This window comes from Scleropages formosus, chromosome 8, assembly GCF_900964775.1.
Source record: "Scleropages formosus chromosome 8, fSclFor1.1, whole genome shotgun sequence".
In the NCBI taxonomy this organism is placed as follows: domain Eukaryota; kingdom Metazoa; phylum Chordata; class Actinopteri; order Osteoglossiformes; family Osteoglossidae; genus Scleropages; species Scleropages formosus.
In genome coordinates this window covers 25,871,736-25,890,169 of record NC_041813.1, presented here as the reverse complement: position 1 = coordinate 25,890,169, position 18,434 = coordinate 25,871,736, and the positions used below count along the sequence as shown (strand labels likewise).

Below are 18,434 nucleotides of genomic sequence, written 5' to 3'. Positions count from 1 at the left end.
AGGAGCTGTCTGTAGGTACATGTGTAACACTGCGCTGCCTCAGCCAGTTCTTCCATTTGTGGCGCTTGGCACCAAAATGTCCTTGTTTGGAAATGATACACGAAGAGCATTGGTCGCTTGTGCAGTACTGGTGAGATGAATTTAAACACGGCCAGGCTTTTAATTAAGGTCATTTCTGCTTTACAACCTCACCTCCTCTACAGGATGTCAATGTAACGCAGGACTGTACGTGTGACTCACAGCTGGGGCCTCGGCGCTCATTCATTGGCTCGTCGAAAACGCGTCACTGGTCACGTGCTACACGAGACCTCCCGGTAGAACGAGGGCGGGGGGCACGAGCCGTCCTTCTCATTACAAAATAAAAACATTCGTCTAATTAAAGAAATAGACATCTGGCTATGAAGAAATATGTGTGTTGCGGAAAAGTACGTGGAATATTTAATTATAAAAAAAATCAATGTCAGTGTGATGCAGTTACTTCTTTTAAAACTCCCGCGCATCATGGCATGAAATGTTGCTTCAATAACCAGGTATATTTGAAGAATATTTAACTATTTTGTTTAGTAAATTACGTATAAATACGTAGTTTAATATAAATTATTTCGTATAAAGAATTAGGGTTAGATAGTTGGTACTGCGCTCATGATATTGGGCCAAACGTATATCTGTAGAGGTACTGTGAGTTAATTACATAATTTTTCGAAGTATCCAAATGCATCTCAGTTTCATAGTATCACCTGCCCCATTTTCTGTCGTGAAATACACCTGCGTTTAGATTTTTAAACTAGCCCACGACGACGCGTCAATGGGGAAAGCTGCGCTAAATTGAACAAAGACATTATGAGATGCTCAAGTCATATGAAATCGCGTGAATTCACAGCTTTTCCGTAACTGTTTTGTGTTGGTCTGCCGCACAGCGGATGCGCACACAACACAGCGGCACAACCCCAGGCGCGTTCACGTGACTAGTTTCAAACACGTGACCGGAACAGGAAGTTAGTGTGTGTTACTTGGCTACCTTCGCTATAAAGTCGTATCAAAGGAAGGTAAGGTATTTCGTATTGACGTAAATAGCTTCGTATTCGAAATGTTTGGTATTGGGTTATGTAGTTTGTTGAGGGTTCTCTCTATAGTGTTTTTTTTTTTCTGTAAGCGATGCCGACAGTACGCCGGCACTCGGCTACTGTAGTGTTTCTATTGCGGTGCTGATCGGCCTGCTGCTGCTGTGCTGTACCCGAGTATCTGCGATGCCTTCGGCATCATTGTCTTACTCATCATTACATACTTCTGGCTGCACTCAGGCCCTTTGGAACTTTCTCTCTGTCGGTCTGAATCAGCAGTGGATTTGAGATGATGAATGAAACAGACGCTTCTCGTGCTAGGAGATCATCATCATCATCATCATCATCATGGACACCCGCTTCACGAGGGGCAAGTCGGCCATCCTGGAGCGCTCGCTGACCAGGCCCAAGACGGAGGTGAGCGTGAGCGCCTTCGCGCTGCTCTTCTCCGAGATGGTCCAGTACTGCCAGAGCCGCGTCTACTCGGTGTCCGAGCTGCAGGCGCGGCTCGCGGACCTGGGCCAGGGCGTGGGGGCCAGTCTGCTGGACGTGCTGGTGCTGAGGGAGAAGAATGGCAAGAGGGAGACCAAGGTGCTCAACATACTGCTCTTCATCAAGGTAACGTGAGCTTTCTTTTGGGGCGAGCGGCTCGCCCGTGCGGTGCCGGGACACCCCGAGACGCTCGCGGGTCGAGATGGATTGATCGCTGAACTTTCTGAGCACAGCTTGAGATGCGAGGTTTCCCCGTGCAGGTGTCGGTGTGGAAGGCGCTCTTCGGAAAGGAGGCTGACAAGCTGGAGCAAGCGAATGATGATGACAAGACGTACTACATCATTGAGAAGGAGCCGCTGATCAATGCCTACATCTCTGTGCCCAAGGAGAACAGCACGCTGAACTGCGCTGCTTTCACAGCCGGCATCGTGGAGGCCATCCTGACGCACAGCGGCTTCCCCGCCAAGGTGACTGCGCATTGGCACAAGGGCACCACTCTCATGATCAAGTTCGACGAGGCTGTCATCGCCCGCGACAAGGCCCTGGATGGCAGATAGAAGGACTTGGGAGCTGGGAACTTGGGAATGGGATGGGGTTGGTGAATGGCGGAGGTTGGGTCAGATAGCGGTTGGTATGTTCAGTTGACTAGTCACAAGTCAGTGAACGTGGGCAGCCTGTCTGTACCCCCATAGTGACTGAATGACCCACATGTGGACACTGCACAGCTGACCAGCATAAGTGGTAAAAGCAGTACACAAACACAGCAACTGGGATGTTTCAAACACTGTTAATCTTAGAACAGTCAATCTGATTTCATACACTAGGGCTGCTGCTGATGTGAACCTGCAAAGGGTCTTATGTATGAAGGTGCATGGTTGCATCAGTCTTATTTAAAAAAAAAAAAAAAAAAAAAAGGTCTCACTGGCATCTTCACAGCTGTTGAAAATGTCTCCTCTTGGTTGGAGCTCTGTAAAGCCTGTCAGATTCTCTGTTGAGATGGGTGGGTCAAGACTAAGAATGCTGTATTGTAAATATGCTTCTGTAATGTTGTGTTGTCCAGATTTGTGTAAATTGTGGTGTTACTTGTATGTGTTGTGTGGAGAAAAAAAAAAATAAAGCTGACCAAAACCATCTTTAACTACTGCTTCCTGTACATGTTATTTTTGTGCACCCCCTGCATATGCTTGTTGACCTTCCAAACGTACAGCTCCAGGGATTAGAAGCCTCTTATTAGCTTCAAATGACTGGGTTGTTTGTTTTACATTTATTTATTAAGCATCTGCAAAATAAATGTGGTGGGGGTTTCTCCCTTCCCCCCCCCAACAACCCGCCGTGAGGTCTTGAAACGATGTGTCAGCTCTCATCTGTGGTTTTACACAGCCGTAAACTTGCAGTAACACGTGTGAAAAAGCGGAGAGCTTCCTTAACCCAGGGCTGAAAAGCACACACAGGGAGGCGCATTATTACGAGCAGCAGTATGAGCTACGGTCCTGGAGCTGTAAGATCCTCCTACAGTCCAGCAGCAGCAGCAGCAGCAGCACCACCACCACCACCACCAGCAGCAGCAGCTAGGTGAAGGCGCTCCGCTCACATGACCCAGGAGGAGGAGGTGCCGATGGGAGCCGCGGGCTGTCGGAAGCGAAGGCGCACTTTCTTGGCTGCTCGCTCTGCCTCTGCGCCGCGCACACCGACCGATGTGAACCGGCGCGACCAGCGCGTTTAGTCACCTCGCGGACATTCAATGACCCCCGTTCCCCCCGGCTGTCCCGAGGCATCGCCATGGAAACGGCGGCTTTGAACCAAAGCAAGGGACGCGACCCAGGTAGGTCCGCAGTGACGCGCCGCGGGACTGGGAGCCGCGCTTCTCCTCCTCCTGTGGCCCTTTTCTGTTTACTCGATTACTGTCCTCGAGCGTGAGAAACACAGTCAATTCCGCGCTCGTGCGAACGGCCGGATCTCGCGACGCCTCTCTGTGCGCTGCATTCTTGTGTTTCATTGTTCGCATCTAGAATCATGCGGGCAACGGAGGATGGAGGCGATGCTTGGAGGGGAGAACACAGCAAGCAGCAGCAAGCATCGCCTCCGCCCACCTTTCCCTGCGTTCTACCTGTTTTGTGTGTGTGCGCGTGTGCGTATTTTTAATTAATTTTTAATTTTTTTTTTTTGCCTATATTATGGTACAGCGCGCATTGTTCTTCCCTTTATCTCCGATCAGTGTCGCAGTACAGCTCCGGTATTTGTGCCCCGTGTTCTCGAGCGGTGTCCATCCATCACTGTCACCTCGAGGCAGAACAGCAGGGCGATGGTATCTCCTTCATTATCACTTGCCATTTCCTGCATAACTACCGGTTCATCGCTGCCAGGAGCCAGCTGTCAAGGTTAGAGTTATGTTTAGGGTTAAGGTTATGGGTTATGGGTTAGGGTTAGGGTTAGAGGTATGGTTAGGGTTAGGGAACTGCTGTCGTTGGGTGCGATCTCGGACGACAACGCGATTCGCGAAGAGCGAATGTAAAGGCGCTGAGACAACACACTGCTTTCACATATATGTAAAAGAAAGTGTTTTTCCTTTTTTTCACCATACTTGAGCTCTTCTCTCTTTGCTATGGGTCATCATAAGTGCATTGTCACATACATTACAGCTGGGCCTTGCATAATCGAATCAAATCACTTCGCTTCAGTCCCATTTATTTGTATAGCAAAATATTTCTTCTCACACAGTGACACGGAGCGCTGAGCAAAAGCGCAAGACAGAAAGTTGTCTATATATTAAATATATAATTTAATCAAGTCAAGGCCAACAGCCCTTATATTTGTCATGCTTGTCACCAATAAATTGACGTTTACTTTTCTCTAAAGCAATACACAATTTTAAGCTACTTTACAATTATTTATCCATTTGTACAGCTGGGGAATTTTTTACTGAAGCAATTTTAGGGTAAGTACCTTGCTCAAGGGTACAACTGGAGGTGAGGTTCAAACTTGCAACCTTTGGGTCCAATGGCAGCAGCTCTAACCACTATGGTACCAGCTGCCCCTACATGTCCCTAAATAAATTCCTAAAAGTTGTGGTAGAATTTTTGTGCATTATCATTCTTTAGGTAATTTTTTGCTGAAATGACTTTGTGCTCCAGGTTACTTGCTCTAATGAGTATTTACTTGCTGGAATGGTGTGTTCCTCTCTGCATTGTTCTCCATTGGTCAGCACGTGTCCCCACATGTCCAGTGAGGTGTTTGTGGAAGAACGGCGTGCGTCTGAGTCACACACTGTGTTCCTTCCATGAGCTCACCATGTGGAGCGATGCAAGCAGCGTGAAAATAGAAGCCGGGGTGTGTGACATGTGAGGGGAATTGAGACACTTTATTTTGTCCTTATAGTTACCTTAGTGTCCTGCGTGCAGATTAGCGCTGCATTGATGGGTAGTTCTGAACCTCGTGGGCAGTGGCCTTGGAAAAGGGATGGTCCTAACACACTTCAGCGCTGTCTCGTTTGTGTCCTTCAGAGAGCGACAGGTTGTTGACCGTAGTGACCAGTTACGGCTCCAACGGCCTCACCTCCCAGGACAGCACCCCTTCAAAGCTCTCCGTGGTGCGGATGGAAGAGGAGGCGCTACGCAGGAAGCTGAAGTACTTCTTCATGAGCCCCTGTGACAAGTATCACGCCAAGGGCCGCAAGCCTTACAAACTAGGCCTGCAGCTGCTCAAGATTGTCATCGTCACCATCCAGGTACTCTCACCCGTTTTCTGAGCTCCGAGCACCTGATATCTGAGGCGTGCTGCTCATCTAGTGGTGGGGGACTAAGTGTCCAAAAGGCTGTAGATTTGGGTTCCAAGGGAAGAATGAGGATGAATCTTTGAAGAAGTTCTTGACTTGAATGTTATTAGTTATGCAATTGATTTTGAAATCAGGGAAGCACTTTACCCTGTAGCTTAGGGCAATCATAATTTCTTCTGTGGTGTATAAACCCCCCAGCTGGTGCTGTTTGGACTGAGTAACCAGATGGTGGTCACCTTCAAGGAGGAAAACAGTGCTTCCTTCAAGCACCTCTTCCTCAAAGGCTACAAGGGGGGCTCTGACAGCACGCTGGCCATCTACACACAGAGCGACGTTTACAGCCACATCATCTTCACCATAGAGCAGGTGTGACCCGTCGCACCCGTCACCTTGCTCTGTAGCGCATGCTGCACTACAATGGAGTCGTGAAAGATTTCATTTTCTGGGCTGATGACATCACTTTCCGAATGGATGAGATCATTTTCTGGGCCAGTGATGTCACTTTCCGAATCAATGACGTCACTTTCTGAACCGATGATGTCACTTTCCGAACCGATGATGTCACTTTCTGGGCTAGCCACTTTTGCCTCTGGTCTCAAGCCTCCTGCCCTTCTTTTGAACAATACAAACTCTTGTTCTCTTCCCATTTTTCTGTGCCCTGTGCCTCAGTACTTGGCGTTGCCGGAAACAGCAGTGGAGCGGTATGCGTACGTGTACGGGACGGGCGTGAATGGGAGCGCCCTCTCTCTGTGCCAGCAGTATTACCGGGAGGCCACCATCGACCCGGCAAATGACACCTTTGATATCGACCCCCATGTCATTACAGGTGACGGCCGCTTTTGACATTCAGGCCAACATGCGAGTAAACATAGTATTTAAGGCTACGAAGCAAGCAAAGCCAAATGAATATTACTCTGTAATAATATATAACACCAACACAAAAGTCAGAGGCCACAAAACAGAAGTTTGGCAGCAGTTTTTTTAAACAAACGGGGTAGGGGAAAGCACTGAACATCCAGTCTCTAGATCCAAAATTCTTCCAGCCCTTAATGAGCTCCTTTCATATGAGAGCTGGTAGCATACTGGTCACAGCTGCTGCCTTTAGACCCACCAGTTGCAGGTTTGAATCCCACCTCCAGCTGTCGTACCCTTGAGCGATGTGCTTGCCCTAAATTGGCTCCAGTAAAATTACTCAGCTGTGTAAACGGGTAAAGAACCGTAAGTCGCTTTGGAGAGAAGCGGCACGTAAATGTGTGTTCTTCTGCTACCGGTGAAGCGGTTCGAACCTTAACGTTACATTCGGTTGGTTAATAAGGTTTCACACCTTCCGCAACAGTGTTGTCATTCACACTTCTCTCTTGTTTTCCTGTACGTTTCCCCACAGACTGCATCGGTGTGGACCCGCTGGTTCCCCCTGCTTCGGAAAAACCACAAGTTTCAACAGCGACGGCAACCAGCAACTACAAGAATTTCACCCTCCAGTTCCAAAAGTGAGAGACGCACATCAGCGTGCGGCATGCTGATGCCTCGCGGTCCCGCGCTTGGGGTCACACGCTTTCTTGGTTGTTGGGGCACCCTAACCCTGCTCCTACCTGGAGGACCATGGTTTAAACCCACCTCCTGCTGTAGTACCCTTGAGCATAGTACTGAACCTGATTCGACGCTGTAACGATCGCCCAGCTGTATAAATGGGTCGATAATCGTAAGTAGTTTAACATCGTGAGTCAGAATGTTTGGAGAAAAGCGTCGACTAGATGAATTAATGTAAATGCGTCCCGTTGGCCGCAACCACGGATGCTTGCGATCGGAACCCCGTTTATGTCGTAAGTGACAAAAGTGAGTCTTTTCCACCCTTTTTCTTTTTGGGCTTTTTGGCCGCTCCTCGATTTCAGGTTGATCAACGTGACGATCCGGTTCCAGCTCAAGGCCATTAACATTCAGACAATCATCAACAACGAGATCCCCGACTGCTACACCTTCACCATCACGGTAAGAATGAGGAGGCGTGCGGCTCAAAGGGCCGCTGACGTCTCTTTGTGGAGCGTCGATGGAGAAACGCGGTTTCGACAGTTCCTGGAATCCCGGTCTGTCTGTGGCGCCTCCAGCACACATGGGTCTGCAGTGTTGGTGGCAGGTGCTGGAACTCAGAACATCTGTGTGTGTGTGTGTGTGTGTGTGTGTGTATGTCCAGGTACTTTCGCGCCACTGTCATTGATCATGGCTGTAGTGTACTTGTACCCTGTTTTCCCACAGATTGTCCTGGACAACAAGGCTCACAGTGGCAGAGTAAAGGTCAGCCTTGTCAACGAGGCTTCGATCAAGGAGTGCACGGACCCCAGCGTGTCTGGGCACGGTGAGGGGGCGAAGGACGGCCGGCTTGAGAGCGGACGCTGAGACGGGAATGTTAGGGCACAGCGAGGGCAGCAAAAAGAGGAAAATGGAAAGACTGTTACAGTAAAAAATTCCCCTGCTCTGTGTCAATGGGTGAATAAATGCGCTTAGAATAGAAACGTGTTTTTTTTTTAACAACCGTCGCCTTGCGCTTCAAAGAAGCGCCTCCTACTATAGTACACTTGATCAAGGAAATTACCCCTAACTGCTTCATTAAACCCCCCCAGCTGCAATAATAGGGAAATGGGTTGGACCTGCTCTCCGGTGGGTCTGGGGTTCGAGTCCCGCTCGGGGTGCCTTGTGACAGACTGGCGTCCTATCCTGGGTGTGTCCCCCTCCCCCTCCCCCTCCCCCTCCGGCCTTACGCCCTGTGTTGCCGGGTTAGGCTCCGGCTCCCCCCGACCCCAAATGGGACAAGCCGTTCAGGCAATGTGTGCGAAACGTTACATCGCAAGTAGGGGAAAAGCATGAGATAAATAAGTAATAGTGATGATAATTGTGAGATTACAAGGCATGAAATAATTGTTATCTCTTTGTCGCCACCCTGGGTAGCGGACAGTTACACGCGGCTGGCGCTGGACGTGCTGGTGGCCGTGGTTTGCCTGCTGTCCCTCGTGCTGTGTGGCCGTTCCATCTTCAGGGGAGTCCTGCTGCAGCATGTGAGCGAGGGACGGGCCCGAGGTCATGCTCTTTGGGGTTATGGTCTGGATACGTCCCGAGAATATGCAGCGCGGCTTGAAAGTGCGCGAACCCCTCGTCTCCCTTGGTTTTACCACGAAATGGTTATTTAATGAGAATCAGCCTCTCTCTTTTGTCACAGTATGTGTGTGATGACCAGTTCCATATGTTGATTTAGAGGAAATCGTGTGTGTGGTGAAGATGCAAAAATAAGCGAACCCCAGGTTGCATTGGTTAAACCATGTAGGCGAGCAGAGTCAGGTGTGTAAATCACAGTCATTCGTTTTGTGCATTTATCTCAAGTTTTAAGCTTTAGATTCTACAAGTTAATTTTCATATTTTGGGTGAGAATTATGACCGTCCCTACAGGGCTCACGTACTTTCGAGCTTCACTGCGGAATAATGTGATTATATATGCGGTATATGTGACATAGAACGGAAAAGTGCTTTGGCTTCATCATCTGTGAGTCACTTTCTCTTCCTCGCTGTCCTTGTCTTCACCCAGGAATATGTTCAGTTCTTCTCGACCAGGCTGGGGCGGCGAGTAAGCTGGGCTGACAGGTCCGAGTTCATCAACGGCTGGTACATCCTGCTCATCGTCGGCGACGTCCTCACCATCGTCGGCAGCTTCATCAAGATGGGCATTGAGTCCAAGGTGAGCGTGGATGCCCCTGCCCTCAGCTTCCCTGGAGCGCGGGAGGACGGTTACAGGAACACGATGTCGCGCTCCCGTGATCTTTGACCGCACTTTGCCGACCTCGCAGAACCTGTCCTCCTACGACGTGTGCGGCATCCTGCTGGGTACCTCCACGCTCCTGGTGTGGGTGGGCGTCATTCGATACCTCAGCTTCTTCCAGAAGTACAACGTGAGTCGTGCGCATGCTTGTGCGCCACCAGGTGGCGTACCTGTTAAGGAGCTCCACTTTTGTATCATAAAGGCCGGAGGTTCAAGTCGTGAGTGGGAGAACCTCACTTGTTCCGGTTGATCATGTCAGGCCCGAACAGCTCCGGTGGCCAGTCAGGGTACCGGTGGCGGTAGGGCAACGAAATGTCTCCGGTAGTGTTCCGTCCTCTCTCTTCGCTCTCTCAGATCTTGATTATTACCATGCGAGCTGCGTTCCCCAGCGTGATCCGCTTCTGCTGCTGCGTGGCCGTCATCTACCTGGGTTACTGCTTCTGTGGCTGGATCGTGCTGGGACCCTACCACGTGAAGGTGCGTTGGGCTGTGCGTGCAGATGTCCGCGCGAACGAAACCAACGCGGTCAAGTGCTTCACTTAACAGCGTCAGAATAAAAACATTGACAACTTAGATGATGTCCAGAACGATGGACACAACGGTAAAGGACCATTCGCTCATTCCATCCTGCATATGCATTTAAACCTACGTAATACTCATGGTTTATAAGACGGCACTTTCGCTTTCAGCGGATGTTATGCATAAGCCACACAGGAGGTGGTACGATGACTCAGAAAGACGCCCCCCCCCCCCCGGTCCTGCTTCTCCCCAGTTCCGCTCCCTGTCCATGGTGTCGGAGTGCCTCTTCTCGCTAATCAACGGAGACGATATGTTCGTGACCTTCGCCGGGATGGAGGACAGCGGTTTCCTGGTGTGGGTCTTCAGCCAGGTCTACCTGTACACCTTCATCTCCCTCTTCATCTACATGGTGCTCTCGCTCTTCATCGCGCTCATCACCGGAGCCTACGAGACCATCATGGTACGCTGGGGGCGGCACGGCGATGGGGCGCCGACATTATCAGACCGCAGCACCTTCGGATGTCAAGTTCTGCTGGACTAAATACAGCAAAACGCACACACACACACACACACACACACACACACACACACACACACACACACATTTTCAGAACCGCTCATCCCTTACGGGGTCACGGGGAACCGGAGCCTACCCGGTAACACAGGGCGTAAGGGGACACACCCAGGACGGGACGCCAGTCCGTCACAAGGCACCCCAAGCGGGACTCGAACCCCAGACCCACCGGAGAGTAGGACTGCGGTCCAACCCACTGCGCCACCGCACCCCCTAAACGGTTTGGCAAAAATGGAATAGTTTATTATATTAATTATTAAATATAGGCAGTGCCTTTAGCTTAGATATGTCCTGATGTCTTTTCTTTTGCCGCTCTGCTGAAGACTTGACTCCGCTGGGTGGAGGGGGCAGAGGAGGTAGGTGGGAGTAAGATTAGAGATAGCAGTAATGATCGCATGGTGGTAATGATGTGGAAGAGAGATGAAGGGGAAGCTGAAGGCTACAGATTCTTGGCTGATGGATGAGGCTGGAGGACAGGAGTTTAGGAAGCAGGACGTTTCTGAAGGAGGGGGTCACCCCTAGTGAGCTAATCTCTCCTCTCTCTCGCTCTGTTTCTCCCTCCAGCAACAAACCCAGGAGCCCATACACATGACAGACTTGCAAGCTTTCGTTGCCGCGTGCACCGACTCCCCCAGCTCCGGCAAGTTCCGCGGCACAGAGCCCTCCTGCTCCTCCTTCTTCTGCTGCTGCGACTGGTGAGACGGGGGTTCCGCCGCGAGGGCAGCTCGGTGCGTCCCGTCTCCCCGTGCCTCACGCTGACGCCGGCACGCTGTGTGTTCCAGACCCAGTAAGTTCGAGGAAGGCTCGCCGCTGAATTGAGTCTTGGCTCAGCAGCGCCCCCCCATTGGCAGTGTAAGTTGGCGCTGCTGCATCGTGCGTCTCGCCAGCGCGGTAAGCGGAGAGGTCGTGCGCTGGATGGACCTCGGTTCCTTCCCCAACTGAGACTGGAGACTGACTGATGATTGTTCATTCACCATCGTTTAGGGTGACGTGCAAATGCCTGCAGTTTTCTTCCCTAAATCGTCTACGTTTGAGGACGTTTCCAGGACGGGTTTGAAATGAATATTGTACAAGGGTGGTGGTCCTTATTTTTTTTTCTTTCATTTTTATTTTTTTTTTTAAATAAATAAGATTGCATCTCTCCTATAATATATCTTAGCCAGACAGTGGGAACACATTGTTTTTTAGGTTTTTAATTTATTGTGCCATGTTTTATTTCTCTAGGTTAAGGATGGGGGTCATTGAAGTGGAAATGTCATGAACAGTCCTCTTGTTTGTCCTGCACAGTCCTAGCCAACGTTGTAGCTCTCCAGGTTTTTATTAGCGTCATGTATTTCGTGTTGGCCTCTCCTTCCTCCTCGAATGCTACATCAGCACGCTTAATGCCAAGAAATGCTTCGTGGTATGATTTCGTAACACCACACAGACCTTAACCATGTAGCATCGTGGCTGTTTGCACTATTTCTCATTGCACCAGCATGGCTGGAGGTTTTTTTTTTAATACCACTTCCACCCCCACACATGCAGTGCATCTTAGATAAATCTCTCTGGCCAAATATTGTGGGCTGAAGTAGCATCAGGCTGTAGATGCTCCGGTTCAGAGTTTTGTGTCTGCTGTCGATGCCCCTTACGATGACCGCAGTGATTGAAGAGGCCTTACTGAAAGCTTTGCAGAGCAAGATGATGCACTTTGCTGGATTTACGTTATCAATCTGCTTCTTTTGAGACGGCCGGTGCTTACAGCTTTATCTGCGACGCGTTTTGTTTGGTGGGTCACGTGTCAATTTGAATATTTAATTTGATGAATTAAGAAAGAAAAACTAACTTTTCCATGCTCGTTCAATTACGTTGAGAGAGAAGGAATGCGTTGGAGGAGAATGTGGATTCTCAGAATGTCCAGGTTTCTTTTTAAATAAATGACTCCTTGAATACATTGACACGGTGTAACTGCAGTGCTTTCATTTTATATTTTGTACATTTTTATAGGGTGTTTTTCTTCAGCATATACAGTGAAAAAATTCCATCAGTCAGTGTATGTGACAGTTTCCCCCCCCCCCACGCTGCTCCTTGCGCGGTCATTCGTGAAGCTGCTCGGACCTGTTTTTCGCCTGTCGCGCCTTTTGTTTCGCATCTCTTGCAGTTGCCACGAAAGGGACACTGAGTTACTTCGCATTTGGTCTCAGTCCAGCGTAGAGATGCTCTATGTGGAAGATGAACCCAGCATCAGATCCACGTGCAGCAAACTGTGCCCTCAATATTACCACGTGCCCCTGTCTCGTCCTGCCCTGTGCTGCTTCATCGCCCTGACGCCGCTGATGCACCCGTCTGCGGAGCACCGAGGATGTCTATTCTCCCAAAGCGGAACCCGGAGGACCATTTTCTTTTACTTACCTCAGCAGAGTTTCAAATGCAGCAGGAAAAAGGCCATTGATTGCAGTGCCTGCGTTGCCCTTGAGTGCTGGGTCTCTTCTTCACTTACAGCTGCCAACCATCGCTTTAATGTAATATTTATACACCTTGAGGGCAGTAGACGTGCTTTGATAAGCACCTAGGTCCTCGTGGGAGCATCTTGTGTGTTATTGTAAGTAAAAGTGTTTATTTTGCATCTGCCCAGAAATGTTGCTTTGTTGGGAAGCAAATATTTCAACTGGCCATTGTGTGGCGTGTACCGACGGCGTGTGACCGCCAGAGGGCGCCAGAAACACGCAGCGAATGAAAGAAGGCAGGAAAGAGGCAAAGCAGAGAGATGAAAGCTCTCAAGACCATCTTTGTTGTGCTGATCAATACAAATCCTCTCATATTAACAAATAGCGTTTTCAGTAATACATAACACTGAACTCTCCTCCATGAGAATTCGTACAAGGGCGATAAAACCCTCCGCGAAACCTTGATGTACGGATGCGAAAGTTCCACGTATAAATTTCTTATTGACGCGATGAGAAAGATCGATGCGTACGCCAGGTCACCTCCAAGCTTTTCCCAGGCGAAGCGGCAACCCCGGACGCCGCTCGCCAAACGGAAGCGCATGCGCGCTGGCGTGCGTACGGGAGGATGAGTGATTGATTTTGGTTAATGCATCCTGTCTGATTATTTGGAAGGCTGCGGCCCACTGTGCTTAATAGGATAATCTATTATTTACAGCAGGATGCCGCCAAGGACAAAGGAAGTATTACGGTAAACTCGGCAGGTAACCATCTTACGCTTAGGGAGGTTTCACTGGGTGCGTATTCGTGGCCCGGTTTTTCCGTGCTGCGTCGGCTACACGTACCTCTTCAGTAACATTTACATTTATTCACTTACCAGACACTTTTCTCCAAAGTAACTTCCAATGAACTGAATGTAGTGTTATGAGCCCACACACCTTATTCACCACAGTGACTTACACTGGGTCACTCATCCATATATCAGGGGGAACCTGAACAACACATCTTTGGAGTGTGGGAGGAAACCAGAGCACCCAGAGGAAACCCACAGAGACACAGGGAGAACATACAAACTCCACACAGACCGAGTGGGATCGAACCCACGTCCTCTCACACCACCCAGGCGCCGTGAGACAGCAGCGCTACTCGCTGTGCCACCATGTAACCGTGTGAAGTAAAAGTGTGCATAGGCCAGATTAGGCTGGCGGAAGCGAATCCTCAGAGACGTGCTAAACGTCACGTAAGGCACGAGAAAGGCACCGGTACCGAAAGCGCGGCGTCTCGGTCGGCGCTGCTGTCGGCGCTGCTGTCGGCCTCCCGTGTTACGCACTCCATTTGCATCGGTAACCGGGGAAACACAAAGAGGTTAATGACTGGAGGACCACGGGGTGTGTTTCTACCCAGCCTCTTCCTGCCACTGCTGGCGAATTGTTTCAGACCAAATTTCCTCTTTTTGTTTCATCTGGTCCTCCGTGCCAAGAAGTCCACCGCCTTGCCACGTTAGACAGCCTCTCCTTTTCGCACCCTCTCTGCCTTTTTATGCGGGCGTGCGTGCGTCTGTACGTGAACTACACTCTTTGTTTCTCTGCGCGCGCGTGTGACAAACCTTCGACTTCATCGGAGGCCGCGCTGAGATAGCACTTGTGATAGACACGCCGGATTTTAAAACGGAACAAAGCCACCGCGGCTATTTCTCTACCGTAGGACAGGAATACCACACCCATGTTTTGCAGCCGAACACGGGCCGCGAGCCGCAGCGCTTCCCACATTATTTGTTTATGTTGTCCTTGACGCCGCGTTCGCATGGATGAATATTTTGCAGAGCACCAAGCTCAGCGTGAGTTTACGCTCGCCGTGCAGCGCCCTCGGCGCGTGAATTTGGGCACGTGTGGAAGGCCGTGTGAATGCGCGCACAGGGTTTTAGTTTGTGTGTGGAGGGCGGTTATATTGACTCAAGGATGAGTAAGAAAGTTAACCTGCTTTTAAATGAGATCTACGATGCTGGTTAAAAAAAAAAAAAAAGAAAAAAGAAAAAAAAAGACACGTGCCGGCAGTATCTTGTAGTTACGACTTTGGAAAAATGTACAAAATGGGTCTTTACACCATCGTGCTGCCTTTGACTGGCAGGAGGGCCCCACTCTTCAATAAAGTCATCGTGCAGGGGGCGAAGACCGGCCACGGCACAGCAGACAGGCGGCGTGCCCGGTCGGGCATCGAGCCCAACGTGGCTGACAGCACGGGCACAAAACTCCTTCCCAACACCCAAACAAAAAAATCCATGCCAGCCGGGTGTCCTGCGGAGCGTCGGCCCGCCCTCGACCCTCCGTCTCCTCTCTCGCTTTTCCGTCTTTCTCCGGCTCGCCCCGTTCTCGTCTTCATCCTCTTCTCACCGTTGCCCCCCTCCTTCCCATTGTGTCCCCGTCCACCCCGAGAGAGACTTATCGACTTAAACGGGAGACGTTCGGCAAACGGAGCCTGCGGTACACCGTGCCGCCCTGGTCCCTTTCAGAGCTCCGTCGGGCCGCCTACACTCCTTTTTCCCTTTCATCGGCCTTTTCTTTTCTCCTCCTCTCGTTTCTGTCTAGACGGAGGGAGAACCAGCCGGTCCGCGCCAAGAGTCTTGCTGCTGGCTGGCGCGTTCAACGCAACCCGGAGAGAAATGTTGCACTTTTTGTATTTAAGAAGGGGCAGGATGCAGGATCCCGCAGAAGGGGGTCGAATTTTATACTTCTGAAATGTGCGTGAAACGCTAAAACGTCGGCGGGAAGAGCAGCTCGCGCGAACGCGTCTCTCTCCTTCTCGCTCGGGCCCATGTGGTACGTGTCCAGAGCCAAGCCATTGTAGCGGGGTGGGCGCGCGCCTCGGAAAGTGCGGGAGATTCGCGCGCGCGGCGCGCGGCCCGCGGAGGGGGGCGAGGGAGGCGGAGAGAGGGGAGGGGCAAAGGAGAAAAGGGATCTGGCGTCGGAAGAGCGAGAGAATGGCGAGGGGCGTGGTCTGCGAGAAAATGACATCATTCCTATTTGCATAAATCAATGTCCGCGCTGTGATTGGTGGCGGCGCGAAGAAATTGACGTTCCTTGACCATTGTGTGCACGCGGAATCACCCCGCCCCCCCTCCTCCCGCCGCGGCCGATCGCTCGCTGCTGAATTCCGCTCTGCGTTTCCGTGGCTCCGTGCCGGGCCGTCGGTATTGTCGGGTGTCGTCGGCATTGTCTACGAGGCGATTATTTCTCTCGCGAACCGCGGCGCCCCGCGTTTGGCAAGAACGTCCGCCGGCGCTAGTGACTGCGTGCAGTGACCCGAGCGCAGCTCCCAGCTGTCGGGAGCAAGAGCTCGTACTCCTCTGCTACTCGTCTCCTACTACGCGATCCGTGATCCAGTGCCGTGAGGCTGAGCGCTGAATAAGAAGAGACGGACGGAGGGCGTAGCTGGAGGAGCAGCGGTCCGAGTTCCCCCGAAAGCCTTAAGCAGGCAAGTCGCTCGCGATCATCTTACTGCTTCTTCTTCTTCTTCTTCTTGTCCACCTCGTTCGTCATTTTTCTCTCTTTTGGGTTTGAGTTTGTACTTTTAAGGAAAAAGGGACTCCTGGGCTGGGAAAAAATACATACACATGATGATATATTATTATGTAGATATTCTCCTGTATATATTATATAAATAAAAAGCTGTACCGGCAAAGGAGATGGGCGAGGAATCGTTGGAGTTCCTGCGCTCCCTGTTGATGTTGGATAATAAGTAACTAATTTCGGAACAAGTACGGGATGATGATGATGATGATGATGATGTGTGGATCATCATCCGCGTGAGGGAACAGAAGCGCCATGCAAATAAGCGCCACATTGAGATGCAAAGCAGCCCGGGCTGAGGAGGGACGTGCGCTGCTTCTCAATGTCTCACTAGTAACTCCGACAGGGAGTGGGTCCGCCCGATCCGGGACGTCGGTTGCGCTCGCGCGCAGCGCTCAGGTACGAACGAAGCCCTGACCGTGACCACCCTGTCCGGTAAAAGGCGCCGCTGGGGGGGAGGGGGGGGACCGGTTGGCCGGTGGCCGTTCGGCGCGCGGCTGGGCGGTGGCTCGGCGGATACTATGTCGCCACAGGTTGGTGGACACGAGCGGCGAAATGACTAGTGTGATTGAAAAGCGCGCGCGCGTGATGTTTGTTTGTTCGCGGAAAACGCCGGGCTTTGATTTCCCCCCCCCCCAGGCTTTTGGTTCAACTTTCTCTTTTCGCAGCCCTTCCACCCCGGACGCGGAGCCCATTCCCATTGTTCGCGCGCTCTCATTCATTGTGGGGGAGTCCGCGGACCCCAGCAGCGATCCGCCTCCCTTCCCATCTTATAATTCATAATTCACAGTCCACACTGAGTTTGTGCCCCAAGACACTTTTTATGGGGGGTCGAGGTGTGGAGGGGGGGGGGAGGGAGGGACCACAAGTGCTGTTGCTTTTATTATTATAATTAATAGCCGACGCCTTTGTGTAAGAAAGACTGACAGTCCAACATAATCACTTTACGGTGATTTACCCCTTTATACAGCACAGGATTCCTACTGTACCGACTCAGGGTAAGTATTTGGTTAAGGAGGCAGCAAGAGGAGTGGGGATTTGAACTGAGAACCTTCAGGTTGAAAGGGAGCAGCCCTAAAAGACCGATTTTTTTTTTTTTTGGTGAGCGGCGGGGGAAGAAATGTGTATGAAATTCAGGTTATAAGCTGCTCGTGTTGCACTGAAAGCCAGGAGACTCGCAGATGGACTGGAGAGTTTTCATGAGTTTTACCTGTTGTGCAACAATGGAGATGGAGATGGTGTGGAGCCGCACGTGTCCCCATCGCTTCGCGTCGCCCGCGGGCCCCAGTGTCCCTTTTGCTGGGCAAACAATGAGCCGCACAGTGTCTGCAGTGGAAACTGCGCTCGATATCGGAGATGATCGGTCAGCGGTTATTGATGACCGGCCAAATTAAAGCGCACCCCCCCCGGGGGCCCCACACCGTGTGTGGTTAACCGTTTAGGGGGAAGTGGGGGGGGGGGGGATAAGGATGGGAGGGGAAGGCTTGATTGTTCTGGCGCCCCAAGTGCCAGTAATATTCCGAAAAGTGCAAAATCTGTGAGTCAGACTTCAGAAAAGAGCTCTTTCTCTGCATCTTTCACATTTGGAGCTGCTATTCATTCTGTCTGTCTGTCGTGTGTCTGTAAAGCGACTTGCCTGTTTTTGCAGCTGGGTCATTTTTACCGGGGCAATTGGGGGTAAGTAGCCTGATCCGTCAAACCCACCCTGGTACCATGTGCTCGCGGCGGTGCGACTGGACACAGGTGTCATGCCCCCCTCTTTTGTTTCCTCTTCTCGTGCTCGTCGGCGTTGTTCGGAGATCCTACTAGGAGGTTTCTCCTGGGCGTCTTCTCGCCTCGAGGCTGCTGCCGCTCTTTGTCTTTGGTTTTCTCTAGATGGTTCTTTTGCTACCGCCTCTGAGGTTTGCGTCTAAGTAAACCAAGTGCCTCCCCGCCTGTAGAGTCCCGGATGCTGCGGGACAGGAGTCTCCTCATTGTCTGACCCATATCTAGCCCTGCTCAGCCGGTGTGTCAGCATGGCCCCCCCCCCCCCCCCCCCCCGAGTGGCTCTCTGCCCTCACCTGGACTCATGTTATCTCACTGCGATTAGAGATCTGGATTTGCGCTGCCATTCATTGCGCTCACATCCTCCAAATTGGCTCAACAGCAGACAGTGCAGCGCCCGGCAAAGCAGTAATGGCTCTCCTTTTACATAGATGCAAATCGTTTTCTTCACCAAGGAT

At 51.1% G+C, this 18,434-nt stretch overlaps 2 protein-coding genes across 5 annotated transcripts; both read left to right on the top strand.

Annotated features, from left to right (window-relative positions):
• The first annotated feature begins 309 nt into the window (after positions 1-309).
• On the top strand, positions 310-2,691 carry trappc5 (trafficking protein particle complex subunit 5). 3 transcript variants are annotated; one of them, XM_018757080.2, is made up of 3 exons: positions 310-425; positions 1,383-1,679; positions 1,814-2,691. In XM_018757080.2, exons 1-3 carry the CDS (start codon positions 399-401, stop codon positions 2,108-2,110), a joined length of 621 nt encoding a protein of 206 aa, XP_018612596.2. In that variant the 5' UTR covers positions 310-398; the 3' UTR covers positions 2,111-2,691. The 3 variants fall into 3 exon arrangements, with proteins under 3 accessions (XP_018612596.2, XP_018612598.1, XP_029109806.1); XM_018757082.2 differs by lacking the exon at positions 310-425 and adding an exon at positions 991-1,046; XM_029253973.1 differs by lacking the exon at positions 310-425 and adding an exon at positions 1,006-1,046 and having other exon boundaries at positions 1,341-1,679.
• Positions 2,692-3,081: 390 nt separating this feature from the next.
• mcoln1b (mucolipin TRP cation channel 1b) lies at positions 3,082-12,118 on the top strand. Of its 2 annotated transcripts, XM_018756942.2 has the most exons (14): positions 3,082-3,375; positions 5,054-5,277; positions 5,524-5,691; positions 5,995-6,151; positions 6,710-6,815; positions 7,218-7,314; positions 7,579-7,678; positions 8,269-8,375; positions 8,900-9,049; positions 9,159-9,260; positions 9,485-9,607; positions 9,903-10,109; positions 10,788-10,918; positions 11,006-12,118. In XM_018756942.2, coding segments are annotated over exons 1-14 (1,716 nt in total). In that variant the 5' UTR covers positions 3,082-3,332; the 3' UTR covers positions 11,007-12,118. The 2 variants fall into 2 exon arrangements, with proteins under 2 accessions (XP_018612458.1, XP_018612457.1); XM_018756941.1 differs by lacking the exon at positions 11,006-12,118 and having other exon boundaries at positions 10,788-10,922.
• The last annotated feature ends 6,316 nt before the right edge of the window (positions 12,119-18,434 follow it).

Bases quoted from the DNA above. Each gene is read 5' to 3' on its own strand.
- trappc5 (XM_018757080.2), top strand. From the start codon at position 399: ATGAAGAAATATGTGTGTTGCGGAAAA. The intron at 426-1,382 runs GTACGTGGAATA...TTCTCGTGCTAG, and splicing joins AATATGTGTGTTGCGGAAAA to GAGATCATCATCATCATCAT. The intron at 1,680-1,813 runs GTAACGTGAGCT...TTCCCCGTGCAG, and splicing joins ACATACTGCTCTTCATCAAG to GTGTCGGTGTGGAAGGCGCT.
- mcoln1b (XM_018756941.1), top strand. From the start codon at position 3,333: ATGGAAACGGCGGCTTTGAACCAAAGCAAGGGACGCGACCCAG. The intron at 6,152-6,709 runs GTGACGGCCGCT...GTTTCCCCACAG, and splicing joins CGACCCCCATGTCATTACAG to ACTGCATCGGTGTGGACCCG. The intron at 9,050-9,158 runs GTGAGCGTGGAT...CCGACCTCGCAG, and splicing joins AGATGGGCATTGAGTCCAAG to AACCTGTCCTCCTACGACGT.